The sequence below is a fragment of the Schistocerca gregaria genome, chromosome 11, assembly GCF_023897955.1.
Source record: "Schistocerca gregaria isolate iqSchGreg1 chromosome 11, iqSchGreg1.2, whole genome shotgun sequence".
Classification (NCBI taxonomy): domain Eukaryota; kingdom Metazoa; phylum Arthropoda; class Insecta; order Orthoptera; family Acrididae; genus Schistocerca; species Schistocerca gregaria.
In genome coordinates this window covers 54,923,635-54,937,655 of record NC_064930.1, presented here as the reverse complement: position 1 = coordinate 54,937,655, position 14,021 = coordinate 54,923,635, and the positions used below count along the sequence as shown (strand labels likewise).

General features: G+C 40.3%; 1 protein-coding gene across 1 annotated transcript in view; it reads right to left on the bottom strand.

The window, feature by feature from the left end:
* LOC126295182 (coatomer subunit beta') overlaps nt 1-14,021 on the bottom strand; it is a 145,404-nt gene that overhangs the window by 64,413 nt on the left and 66,970 nt on the right. Inside the window, exon 9 of the mRNA XM_049987488.1 lies at nt 10,602-10,858. Within this exon, the coding sequence (XP_049843445.1) occupies nt 10,602-10,858 (257 nt within the window). The remainder of the gene's footprint in view (nt 1-10,601; nt 10,859-14,021) is intronic.

The window sequence follows — 14,021 nt, the reverse complement described above, 5'->3', positions numbered from 1 at the left end:
TGGTATCGTGTTCAAGCTGCATGGGCAGCTGTACCTGTACATGCCATCGAAGCTCTGTTTGACTCAATGCCCAGGCATATGAAGGCCGTTATTACGAGAAGAGGTGGTTGTTCTGGGTACTGATATCTCAGGATCTACGCACCCAAATAGCATAAAATTTTATCACGTCAGTACTAGTATAACATATTTGTCCAGTGAATACCTGTTTATCATCTGCATTTCTTCTTGGTGTAGGAATTTTAATGGTCATTAGTGTATTTTGAAAAAAACTTGAAATCCCGAATATACTCTGGCAACCCAAGGACACACCATCGGAAAAATATACCCCCCCCCCCCCCCCACCCCTCATGTCCATTTCAGCACCGACAGTTAACTGTTCAGCCACTAGATGTCACCCAGTCCTACATTTCTTGCTCAGCTGTTGTGTTTCAGTTGAGGTGGTTGTACTAGTTATCACCTTTACTGTGTTCATCTCCAGATACTCGACAACAAAATGTGCGCTTTTGACCCCAATCCTACACTGTTGTTATGCAACGCTTTCAAAACAGGATGGCTATAGTGACCCTGAGATTGGCGATGAATTTAGCGGCTCAGAAGGGGAAGAAGAATGTGACATTACTTGGCCAGAGACTGAAACTGACAACAGTTCGTCAACCGAACAACAAATGTCGAATAATGGTACAAGATAAATATGTCCACTATGCACCAACCAGCTCCTTCGAGTTTTACGTTCCCAGGAAACCTTTCTGAAATACGTAATTACACTACACAGCTACACAGGGAGTAAAAAATAACTTCCAAATTTCAGGATATTTTAGTCAGAGTCCAGTGAACGAATATACTCACAATTTTATTATTGGTCATCTTTAACATTTAGTAACACATTATTTTGAGCTTTAAAAGCTGTCTTTATATGTCTATACGTAATATCATTTATTATGAGGTGCTCTTCATTAATAAAAAATATTGATTTTTTAAGGCTTTAAGTGAGATGACAGTTGATAGCAAGCAGAATGAACTGTTTCTGGTGGCAATCCACCTGCTTCGAGATTACTATAGAAATCTGTATCCCGTGTGAATTTCAGATACTACATAACTGTTGTAGGACACACAAAGTGAGTGAATGAGTCACACAGACAGTGAGTTACAGAGGAGTGGAAGCAAATTGGGCTTAGTTAACACAGCTTGCTGCTCAGCACGTTGGGAGTCTTAGCTCATCAATTAGTTTGTCAGATGGCAACGTCATCACGGCAGCGAGCCGAGTTCACTCACTTTGCATACGAGTTCTTTGATAAGAAGAATGGTTACTTCATTTTAATTTAAAAAATTTATATATGCTTGCATGATTAAAATATATCTATAACCTCTATGACAACAACATTAGGAAATTAGTTTTTCCCCACAAAAAGAGGTCGCATATCGACAAATCAGGTGAGCAAGGGGGCCAGTAAACATCACCATATCTCGAAATAACATGTCCTGGGAACATTTGTCAAACCACTTTCATGGATGCTCTCACCGTGTGAGTTGTGGCACCGGCCTACTGAAACCATGTTTCTCTCATGGTCACTCTACGCCTTTCAAGTTCTGGACAAAGAAAGTTGTTAAACATTTTTAACGTAGCGCACTGATGTCACAATAACTCCAGTTCCTTCCTGTTCAAAAAAGTTGGGTCCAACAATCCCCATCTTTGAAATTCAACACCACACTGTTACTTTTAAACTGTGGAGAGGTCTTTGGTGCAATTCACGTGGGTTCTTCAGTGACCAATACCAACAATTTTGAACACTGACATAACTGTCTACATGAAAATGTGCTTCATCGCTCAGGAAGACTGTAGCATCTGCATCTTCCACAAAAATTTCGTCCATTACTTGACAAAAATCTCTGCACTGCACAAAAACCCCTTCAATAAGCTGCTGGATGACCATTATTTGTCCAGGTGAAACTTAAGATCATCACGTAAGATGCAGTGAAGTGTATGATGTGTCATACCAAGCGCTACAGCCTGTAATCTAGCCAATCGTTTCGGACTTGCAGGAACTGCAGTTCTCACTCTGTCTACATTTTTCCAGACTACGAACTGAACAGGGAAGACCAGGTGGTTTCTTTGTCATCAAAAAAAAAAAAAAAAAAAAAAAAAAAAAAAAAAAAAAAAAAAAAAAAAAAAAAAAAAGGTAGCGCCTAGAACCACTCTGCCACCCCGGCCGGCTTTTCATCACAGATCCAGTACTTCTAAACGCTGCAACCCATCGAAGTACAGTATTTCGATCAGGCACTGCACCTCGACATCCAACTGTAAAATTTTGACGAAAAAAAACTTTGCACTTTGACTACAGAATCATTGTTTCTTATGTACTGCTCAACAACGAACAAACGATGCTCTGCACTCCTAACACTCCACAGCGACAAACTGCATTGTATGAGCAGTCTGCCAACATACATTCAAGATCAATACCCCCTCTCCTCACCACGTACTAGTGGTTCAATAAACATTCATTTTCTCTGCTCCACTCTCTATTTATACACTGAGGTGACACAAGTCACGGAATACCTCCTAATATCATGTCGAACACCTTTTTGTCCGGTGCAGTGCAGCATCTCGATGTGGCATGGACTCGACAAGTTGCCGGGAGTCGCCGTGCAGAAATACTGAGCCGTGCTGCCGCTACAGACGTCCACAACTGCGAAAGTGTTGCCGGTGCAAGATTCCGTGTACAAACTTGCCTATCGATTATGCTCCATAGGTATTTGACGGCATTCATTTCAGGTGATCTCGATGGCCAAACCGTTTCCTCAAACTGTTCTTTGAACCAAATACAACATGATGCATTGTCATCCATGAAAATTTCAGCACTGTTTGGGAACACGATGTCCACGATAGCTGCAAATGGTCTCCCGGTAGCCAAACATCCTGAGGAGCCAGTCCACTGCACGTAAAAACAGCCCACACCATTACGGAGCCGGCGCCAGCTCACACAGTGCCTCACTGACATCGCAGGTCCACGGTTCCGTTTGTCTGTGGCACAATCGAACTGTACCGTCAGCTCTTCCCGACTGAAATCGGGACACGCGTGACCGGTACACAGTTTCGAGTCGTCTAGGGTCCGACCGATACGGTCACTGGCCCCAGAGATGTGCCGCAGGCAATGACACGCCATCAGCAAAGACACTCACACCAGTCGTCATACATTTCACACCGATTTTGAGGCAGTGTCACTCGTCCGTAAGCACAGACGGTGCGTCACAAACCCCACTGCTCTCTGTCGTCAAGTGAAGGCTGTCGGCCACTGCACCGTCCCCAGTAAGAGGTAATGCCCGAAATACGGTATTCTCGGCACACTCTCGCCCCGATTGTGAAATATCAAATTCCCTGACAATTTCCGAGACGGAATGTCCCGCGCGCCTCGCTCCGACTACTGTTCCCCATTAAAAATCTATCAATTTGTGTCGTGTAGCCGTAATCGAGTCAGAAACCTTTTCACACGAATCGCTTGAGTACAAATGACAGTTCCACCAATACACTACACTTTACGCACTGTGTGAGCAATACTACCCCATTTGTATAGATGCATATATGTGAATTTTGTCACATCAGTTTATATATTGTACATAAACCACAAAAATGCAAGGAGGATCCTGTACATAACTTTTACCACTTAAAAAGTTGTTTCCCACAGTCTACATTATTATTTCAAGTCCCCTGGAAAGTAACAGTCGGCTTTCACAGTACTTTATTACAAACCACAAGTTTTAAAGGAGTTACCTTACACTACACTACTAAACCCAGCAAAGCTTGGCAATTGCCAAATATTTATGGGAACTGCATATATGTCCTAATCTCCTCCTCACCCTTCTCTCTGTCCATCTCCTCCTTCCCCTCTCTAAATTTCCATTTACTCTATCCCCACCCTCTTCCCCCTCTCTCAGACACTGAGCCTCATTTACTGTAAATGCAAATGAAACCGTGATTGGGAATTGGAGTCACTTAAAATGAACGAGTAAATCTGTTGTTAAATGGGGTAAGAGAGAGGCCTCTCCAGCTACTGGGTCTATGGAGGCAGTACTCTCAATCACAGTACTTCACAGACTTTTTATCTACAAAAGGGTAGGATTACAAAGTTTTGGATTATTCAGATTCCATGTTAGTATTCTTATCATAAACTGACAAACCATATATACAAATTTCCCATATTCTGTTAAAACCAATTGCGAGGAAAGAAACGTGACAGCACACGTGCTATTTTGGTTTGATATTATGAAAGCATACTGAAAAGTGACATCTCCGAGTTTTTTATTCTGTTCTCGAAACCGGCTGAGACATTGCACGGAACACATATTACCCTGTTGACTTTGCCGTTTCGCTGTTGCGAGTCGCCACCCCCTGCTGCCAGAGTGCTCCAAATTGCAGCTTGGTGTCTAACGTTATTGTGTCGGTGTGTGAGAAGCAGTGTGCTATAATCCAGTTTCTAACCATCCACCCACAGAGCATCATCTCCTCCACCACAACAGTGCCAGATCGCACACGAGTGCTGTGAGATTTGCAACAATCTGACACCTCGTGTTCACTGTCACCAATCGTCCTCCGTACGGTCCCAAATCGGGCTCTATCCGATTTACGTCATTTCCAAAACTTAAAAAACACCTTCGAGAACTTCTCTTTGGTAGTGCGAAGTGCAAGTGGAGGCAAGGGTGTGGCTCCCTTGACAAAATACAGTGATAGTATTAACAAACTGGTCTCCTCCTCCGGAGAAATGTGTTTGCTGAGAAATAAATATATAGACAGGAAGAACAAAGATTTAGAATGTAGAAACTAAATGGGAGACAATTTGTCTAATGGTTTAAATGCCCTGCTATCTTAGTTAAAACACTGTGAGAAATAAAATGAAACTGCACAATTTCACATCACAGCACTTTCTTTGTCACAGCCATTTTGAACATAGCCTATATTCATCTGAATGTTTATTGGAGTGTTATGAAGAATTTGAAGTAAATCAGTCAAAAACTCTGCGATTTTTTGGTAACCATGTTCAGCCAAGTACTGCCTTTATATTGCAGTATAGATTACGCACATTCTGTGGCTGTCCACCCAGTTCGGGATCGTGTCTACATTCAATGCAGTATGTCAGATGCAACACGAGCAAAATCTGTACTGGAAATTTTAGGCGTAGATATAGTCTCAAAAATTTGTGTGTTCAAGTTTCTGTAGTCCCTCCTTTTTGGGTTGTGGTAGGCGGGTATTAGCTGTCTATGAGCTATTATTACTGCTTACTGGTGTTTTTGGGCTAGTGTGGGAAATGATTCTGTTATACCAGTAAAGCACCAATTCTTTAAGGAATCTAACTCCCCCATAAAAAATAGCTTCAAACTTCTGGTTACTTTACGAATGAGCTAATCTGCTAAATATTTGACTACAAGCATGTAAGTGAGAAACGTTTAGAAAAAGTTTTGAAATTATGCTTAAAAGTTTGTTGGAAGTCACTAAGTATTCTCATTGTAAAACACTAAATGAATATGGTGTGGGTAACTTTTGCTCCATTTAAAGCAAAAGCTAGTTTCCGTGCATCTCGTCTCAATGTTTGTGAAGTATCTCCTGAACTGTGTGTTGTTCAACTACACAATTTTACAGGTATATTCAGTAGCATATGTGGGTACTGTGTCCAAACTGTGCTGCAGAGTCAGCAGTAAAGAAGTAATAAATGAAAATGTCATGCCAAATACTGTAGCTTTACTGCAAGAACAACAAAAATATATTAAATGACAAACTTTTTTTTCTTTCGTCATTTTGTGGGGGCAGGGTCAAAAAGAAAAAGTTCTGTAAATGTCTGAAATTATGTGTAAATTCTGTCAAATGTCAATAAGCACTTTCACTGTCAAATATTGGTTACATATAGACATGGTATTTGAGAGCTGTCAGTTACAGTTTCTCAAGAGAAACAACGTTTCAAACTATGGACCATGTTATGATTAAGGATGAATTGCTATTCACCATGTAATACTGAAGTTACTGTGTTAAACTTTTAAATTGGGTCAATAATTATGTGAATCATTGAAAATAATCTTTTTTTGTCCATGGAAGCCATTAAATAGGTTGCCTACAGTTGGAGCCATGCCCCAGATTTTGGAATATTCACTTATATTACATTTAAAATTAGTTGCAACTTTTGACCGTTCAGTACGGAGCGAGTGGAAGGAAGCATAGTTGCCAATGTGTGCTGAGCACATCAGCAAATGATGATAACACCAGGTGTATTCGGTGTAGAATGTGTCAGGCGCTCTCGCCTGCATGGACAGCGAGGCACACAAGCTGGTCAATCTGTGATCTTTCTCAAATAATTTGTAAGAAACTGTTTCGTAGCACTCATTCTCGTACATCGTTTACCTTATTTCATCAGCTTCATGATGAACTGCCTATCATATTGCTAATGCTCATAGTTACTGTGATATTTTGATATTAGGTGAAATGCTGCAAGAAATTCTAAAAGTTTGCAAGTAAGGATCGCTACGAATTTGCTTTCGGTGGTTTTATTTTGGATGTTGCTGCGTATCAAATATAGATAACATACTGAATTATTCTTTAAACGTGGAAGGATATCACTGTCCTCCTCCAATCTCGAGAAAATGTTATGAACGCATGTGCCAATGAAAAAGCTAGAATGAAATGATCACAAATTCTTTGTATACAAACAATCAAAGATATCAAAACAAGATTTTGGCTAATGATAGCACGTGAAGAGGAGAGTATTTTGCTAATTGATTAATATCTGCAACTTCCTTATCTATCACAACAGTCAAGCAACAACAGATTTTTGTCAACAAAATAATGTAATTTTCAAAGACCGTCGATAGCTGGCGAAATGAGAATTGCAGTGGGGTTTGCAATAATGTAAGTTACATGTTGGTTTTTATACTGAGAATGGGCTGTTTCATAAAGTACTGTCCTGTCCCGCCCTCAGTCGCTAGTTTAATATTAAACTGTTTCAGGATTCTGTCACAATTTCTTTTTCAACTGCATCTGAATGTTAGTGACCAGTGGCAGTTATGGAAGAGCACAGGAGCACGAGAACACAAACTTTGGCACCTCGGTGTTCTATTGGTTATTTCCCTTTGAATGCTGTTAAACATGGCGTACATGCCTTAATGTGAAATACAAAGCAGGAAATCTACGGCACTATGCTACACTGTTAGTCCTCCAGATTCTGTGAGAAAACTTGGCATCAGAGTCACAAGCACAACTTCAGCTTTAGCACACACACAACTGCCTTATGGGCCATGTATGTTCGGATTTGATGAACAATGTGAAGGGTTGACGGTGTGCACAGTTAGCCTTTACCACTCAACTACAAGTTTATGTCATAGCACTTCAGCAGACTTTTCTCCCCGTTCACTTGGCACGAATCCCACTAGACGGTAACACTCCTCAGATACACAAAATCTCTCACTAAACACAAAAATTAGATCGGAGATCAGCAGACGTTTCAGTTATACAGATAGAAAAACCCATTTTGTGTGATTCTGAATGAGATACAGCATATTCATTTTTGGATTTTATGATACAGTTATCCATCTGAAGCCCTGAGACCCATAAAGCACATCACGGTCAATTGTGGGACAGTAGCATTTATTTGCGCTTCCGATATCTGTTGATCTTACGGTGGATCATATCTATCTGTGCCGTAGGCCCACACTGTGAAAATGAACATTCACGAAAGCTCTCACCGGTTTCTCTGACATTCACTCAAATGTGGGATCGACGACGGTATGCTTCTGACCCTCAAGATTCTCAGTGTCTCATCTGTATTCTAGACATGTGGCTACGTTGGTAGACAGTACTACTTGGATTTAATCATTTCCACAAATGGCAGTTAGAGTTTGGAGTTTTTTGTGTACTGTGCAAGAATCGGCTATAGTGTGTAGTGTCAACACAAACACTGTTGAATCCGTTTTAAGTTCCAACAGAAAAAAATTACCAGGTAAAGTTAGTTGCAAAGGAACTAGGTCCTCGCAGACCAGATCAGTTATAAGGTCACATAGGCAGTACTACAAGCGAACATTTAACAAATAAGTATACAATAAGTGTAAATTGTTGTTTGGGTGCAAGGTAAGAATGTGTTGTCAGCCCAGAAGTTACTTCGTTGACTAATGCACGTATTAGGGATCTTGTACATTTGACCGAAAAAATAAAACGACACCTATTTACACAAAATAGTGACACAAAGTGTAGCAAAAGCTTAAACATTATTTCATACTTGCCCTAAAGTGTAATTAATTATGTACAAAACGAACAGATTTCCACAAAAGCAACTTTTTTTAGTCAAGTTATGCATAATATTATTATTATTATTATTATTATTATTATTATTATTATTATTATTATTAATAGCAGTCCCTGTAGTTGTATAAATATGCTGATTAGCATAATTGTTATAGAACAGATGCTATTAATTTCACACTTTCACATTTTTCTAAATCTAAAAATTTGTGAACACCCAGATTGCATATTCACCTGCAGCCACAGTTAGTAACACTGCTGTGTTTTGGTAAAAGAAGCAGATTTCTAACATGGCAACAAGAGAATTGTCACAGTCCTTCAGGAATCTCTCCCCTCAACTACTTTCTTGGTACTGCTGACAACTTGAGAATAGTCCTGTGGCATAACATTTGTAATGGCTCTTTTTTTCTTCAATCTCACTGAATGTATATTTTTTTTCAACTAGGCCCATATATTCTCAGTCAGATTTAAATGAGCACGATACAGTGGAATTCTGATTAAACTGCGCCCCTCGCGTTAACTAGTTTGTCAATCTGAGAGTGTGGAGTGTCGGGCTTCTACAACACTACAAGTTATACTGACTCTGGCTCATAGATGGTACGCTCAACTTTATCCAATGGAATGTTTATTTCTACTCGGAGCAAAATACCTGCTTTCGTCCATTGCATTGTTGGAGCTTTATCCATCACAACAGAGTGGTACGTGCACTGTCCATTACTATTATCAAATTCCGAAGAATATTTTGCAGCAGAACATTATCTTCACAGCTGGTGAATGTGTTCTCAGATGACAACTTTTAATGCAAACCTCGTATTCTGACAAGCTGCACTGTTGTTATTAACACAACACCAAAACAAAGCACTCTGTCACAATTGCTGACAGATTCAGAACACTTCAACACCAGAAAACACCACTTTACAAAGAGAGTTGATACGCACCTAACACGTGACACCAAGTTGTACTGTTTACCCACAGTGTGGCGACCTGGGCAATGGTGTCGCGTCCCCTCTGGTGATACAAATGTCAAAAGCTGCAACTGTGTGTGTGTGTGTGTGTGTGTGTGTGTGTGTGTGCTTTGCTTTTTACGAGCATGCTGAAGGACAGCATTGAAGGTTAACCCATATACATCTGTTACACTGAATTTTATTCGAATTAGCACCGAGTATTTCTTATGTTACTTTTCAATATGACCAAAAATCGTAGCGAGCATGTAACAGAATGTTTCTCTATTTATCTGGTATGTTCATAAGAGTTAGATATTAATCTAATAACTGAAGAAAGTATGTCCAGTGCACACCACAGTCTTTTTGAGACAGATATAGCTTAACGATATGCATTCCATTCTGTTTTAATAGCAAAAGTCACAATGCAATACCCATTTACAGGCATAGTGGAACGGAGGAGCAGTAGCAGCCATCTTGCACAAGGAGGTTAAAGAAGGGCCTGAACTTCTCGATAGAATAGATTCTGACCTAACCTAACCTCCTTGACCTTGCAAAAACTGACTAAGGAGATCAAAAGCACTGTGACCAAGCTTTCAGCCTATGTTACCAGTGACTCCTGCTAAAGGCATCTGGCAACTTTTGTCAGTGTCACCGTAACCTAAAGCTGAGCTTATAAGACTGAAAATGAATGTATTAACAGGATATATACATAAACATTCAAAGTCAATAATTTCTCACTATAGTACTAACAAAAAATCGCATCTTTCGATTGCATTGACTCAGAAGTTTAAATTGCTTACTTCAGCAAGGGCCTGTAGACTTTACTAATTGACATAAATTTCAACTTGATCCCTCTGCTCACAGCGAGAAAAAGGTGCCTTAGCAGACAGACAAGAAAGTGATCTTATAAAGGTTCCCGTTATTACCAACTGCACTATCCGAGTCTAAAAAGGAGTAAAAAATGTAGTGTAGCAGAGAATGCAATTACGATGTAAAGTACAGAACATGGAATGTAAAAATTATGTATTTGGTGACATAACTTAAAAACAGAAGTTTCCACTCCTTCTTCCGCATCTTCCATGTAACAATCCCCTGCAAATTACTTGTACTTGCCTCCATTTCCCTTTCCTCCCTTAGTCTCTTTACTGTAAGACTGGAATAGCTAGCAGTTCCTGTAACCCTCTCAAGTATACTGTTTAATAAGATTTTTGTTTCCTAGTTTGCCTCGTTCACCACAGGCTTAACGGTATCACGTACAATCGCACGTGCCTCTTTACGAAGATCTTCTCATACACTTTCAGTAAGTGTGCCCAGCACAGAGGAGCTGACAGTGCCGACTAACTTAAAAGCACACAACAAGTTCCAAGTTCACAGGTGTAACTGACCTCGAACGCGTCCTCGACGCCATCCTCTGACACGCCGGGCGTGTCGGGCTGTGCGCGGGCCTTGGCCACGACGGCAGCGTCGTAGCGCAGGATGAAGTAGCAGTCCTCAGTGGCGAGGCACACCAGCTCGCCGCTCTCCGACCAGAAGACGTGCCGCGGCTGGATCTCGATGCGCCGCACCAGCGTCAGCGTCTCCCAGTCGTAGAACGCCAGACCCGTCACCGAGCGCACGCCCAGCAGGAAGCCGCCGAAGATGCCTGTCGGCACACAGTTCCCCTGCCATTAAACTTTACGGAAATCCTACTGCGGGCAAATTTCGGAGCTCTGTAGTCAGATTTGAGACCGATTCACACCGGATTCGAAAAGCGAAATGTCAAAACTTTCTGTGGAACGTAAGAAATGGTAGCATTCACAAAAGCTGTCGACAATATAGAAAGATTCTGTGTAAGAATATTCTGAAACTGGATATCCTGACATTTCTGTTAGTGTGGGGAGAACGGCACTGTATGTTAACCCTTTGGTGGGTTAATTCTATGTGAACAGTCATCATTTTTTTCAAGTTTGGGGAGGAGGTGAGAGGGTGGGGAACTACTTGGAGCCAAATACATAGAACATGGTGGATGCTGCAATAATATGAACTTTAATTCCACAGTTTTGGCCACTCCAACTATTCAGGTGTGGACCCTTGCATTGTCTCAATGGAAGATCATCTTTTCCTATTTCAAATGAGGATGTTTACCTTGATTTCATCACTCAGTTGGTGTGATCACAACACACAATATTCTGCAATACTTTTTGTCCCTTTTGCAAATACTGCCATGGATGATTCCGTGTGAATCCCAAAAAAATGTGGCCATCGCCTTGCATTTCACAGTACTCGCCTTCTTCGAAGCCTGTTCTCCTTCAAAAACCCACCGTTACAATTGTCCCTTAGTCTCTGCAATGCAGTAGTGAATGTACATTTCATCCACAGCTATGCACTGCTGCAGAAACCTGGCAGGATTTTGACAGAGAAGTGCCGAAACAGCCTCGGCGTCAACTGCACGGTCACATTTACGAGAGCAAATGCAGCACCCATCTTACCAAGATTTCTTTCACACCTATTTTTTTTTTGGTAAAATTGAAAATACTGTACCATGTGATATGCCTGAGGCCTCAATTAATTCCTGCACTTTGGTATGTCAATCACTCAAAGCCATTTCACGGATTCTGTTAATCATTTTGGCTGTGGCCAAACTTTTGAACGCTGTTCATATTTTGTGGGTGGACAGCCACATTTAAACTCTTTTACCAAATTGTGAACAGTTGCAAACACAAGAACAGATGTGCTGTGAACTTCATCCAACTCTGCTTTGATCTGTTTCAGTGTTAATCCTTTTAAACAGAAGCTTTGACCCTGCTCGAAAGTAATTTTTTTCGGTGTTGCAAAATAATCAGAGCTTGTTGTGTCAATGAACTGGGACAAAGAAATCACGTGATGGACACAGCTGCCCCAGCAGGAGATGGCACTTACTACCAGCAAACTGTGTCAGCACTACAAGTGCCGTCTCTTGGATTTCCTAATGTGTCATTGAACGATCCATGAATCAGAATTGTAATCAATTGTCTATATTTAAATTTATTTTTGTGATTTTGGACCAAAAACTATAGTTATAAATATTCTTCACACTGCCCTTTTGTAAGTTGTTATGGGTGGCCACTACAAAGTCCTTGTAACTCCCTTGATGATGTTACGTGTCTGTAGAAATTCACTCACTATCCACCAAATTTGAAAATTTGGTGATTTGTCTTTGTTCCATTAGTATATCAATGAGCAGCAAGTCACAATGTTATATGCTGTAGAAACGAAGTGATGCGTTCTTGCTTCACAGTAGAGATCTCACGACAAATGGAAGCCGACACTGTAGCCACTTTTTTAAACAACTGGTGCAGTGTTCTACAAGATGTGAGGCACATCCACAGGTGGTATGACATATTCTCTTGAGTGCAGTTAAACAATTTCTTTTGTGGTAAGCACACTTTCATGTCTCACAAGCAAATTACTTCGGTGGCAAGCATACTTCCCAATGGCCTTTACAATGGTGTCATTTGGTGGTATGTGTACTTCCCATGGTGCCTAAAAGACACCAGAGACATTTTACTACAATTTATTTCTGCCCCTCACAACAAACAGAATCCACAGCTGGTGAAGCAAACTATCTCTAGATGCCAGTGGTACAGAGGTGGTACTTATAATTGCTATGAATGCACTACAGAAATACTAGTGGTGATGTTGATTTTGTGTTTACCTGTCTTTTTCATTTTTTTGCGTCTTTCATCATCATCATCATTTTTTGTCTGATTTGATTTCGTGACAGTGCAAGAATTACAGAACGACATGAATATTTTTGTATGACAATTTTTCCACAAAAAAGTCAAAACTCTGAAAGCAAAAGATTGAGGTTTTACAATACCAGGACAAAGCGAAAGCCCGTACTGTCCATACAAATGACCAAAGATAGATGAAACTTTAATAATAATAAAAAAATAAAAATAAAACTTATTTTTAACAGTGAAAAAGTTAGCTCTGTTGAAGAGCAAAAATACATTGCTTTTGCTACTTAGAAACAAAACAAAACACAACAGAGTAAACCATCAGTATGTGCTGCCTTCCAAAATATTGATGGTCGAGTTCACATGTGTAAATTTTCCCCCAAACCAATATTTGTTGTGTTTTGGAATGTCTGGATGACATTTTATCTATTCTTTGACTTCTCAGTAGTAGTGAGGAAAAAAAGAGCCGTACAGCATTCATTATTTATTTTGATTTTTGGATTTGGTGATTAAAAACCCCACTTTCATTGGTAGTTCTCTAATGATCTCTTTATTTGTTGAGCACCCTCCCCCCTCTGTAGTTTTGTATACCCTAGTATTGTAACACAGGTGGCATCTTATAACCTAACTTTCATCCTTCAGCACTGAACTACGCGACATAACGTAGCCCTTCTGATAATATACTGTGTGAAATGGTAAAACATTGTGTGTTGGGGGTCAATATAGCTCAGAAACACATACAAAAGTTCCAGTAAAATTTGGTACATAACTTAATAGTGGGATAAATCAAACACCAGGTTGGAATATCATCAATGTGAGAAAAGATAGATTGCTACTTACTGTGAAGATGACACATTAAGTTGCAGACAGGCACAATTAAAATACAATTACATATAAGCTTAGGCCACAGCCTTTGTGAGAAAAGTGAACACACACACACACACACACACACACACACACACACACACACACACACACACACACACACACACACACACCATTCATTCACACAAGCAAGCACACCTCACCCACATATGACCGCCAACTCCGAGCTGCACGATATAGGGTATACAAGAGGTGTGAATATTATCAGGTGTGCTATCACTG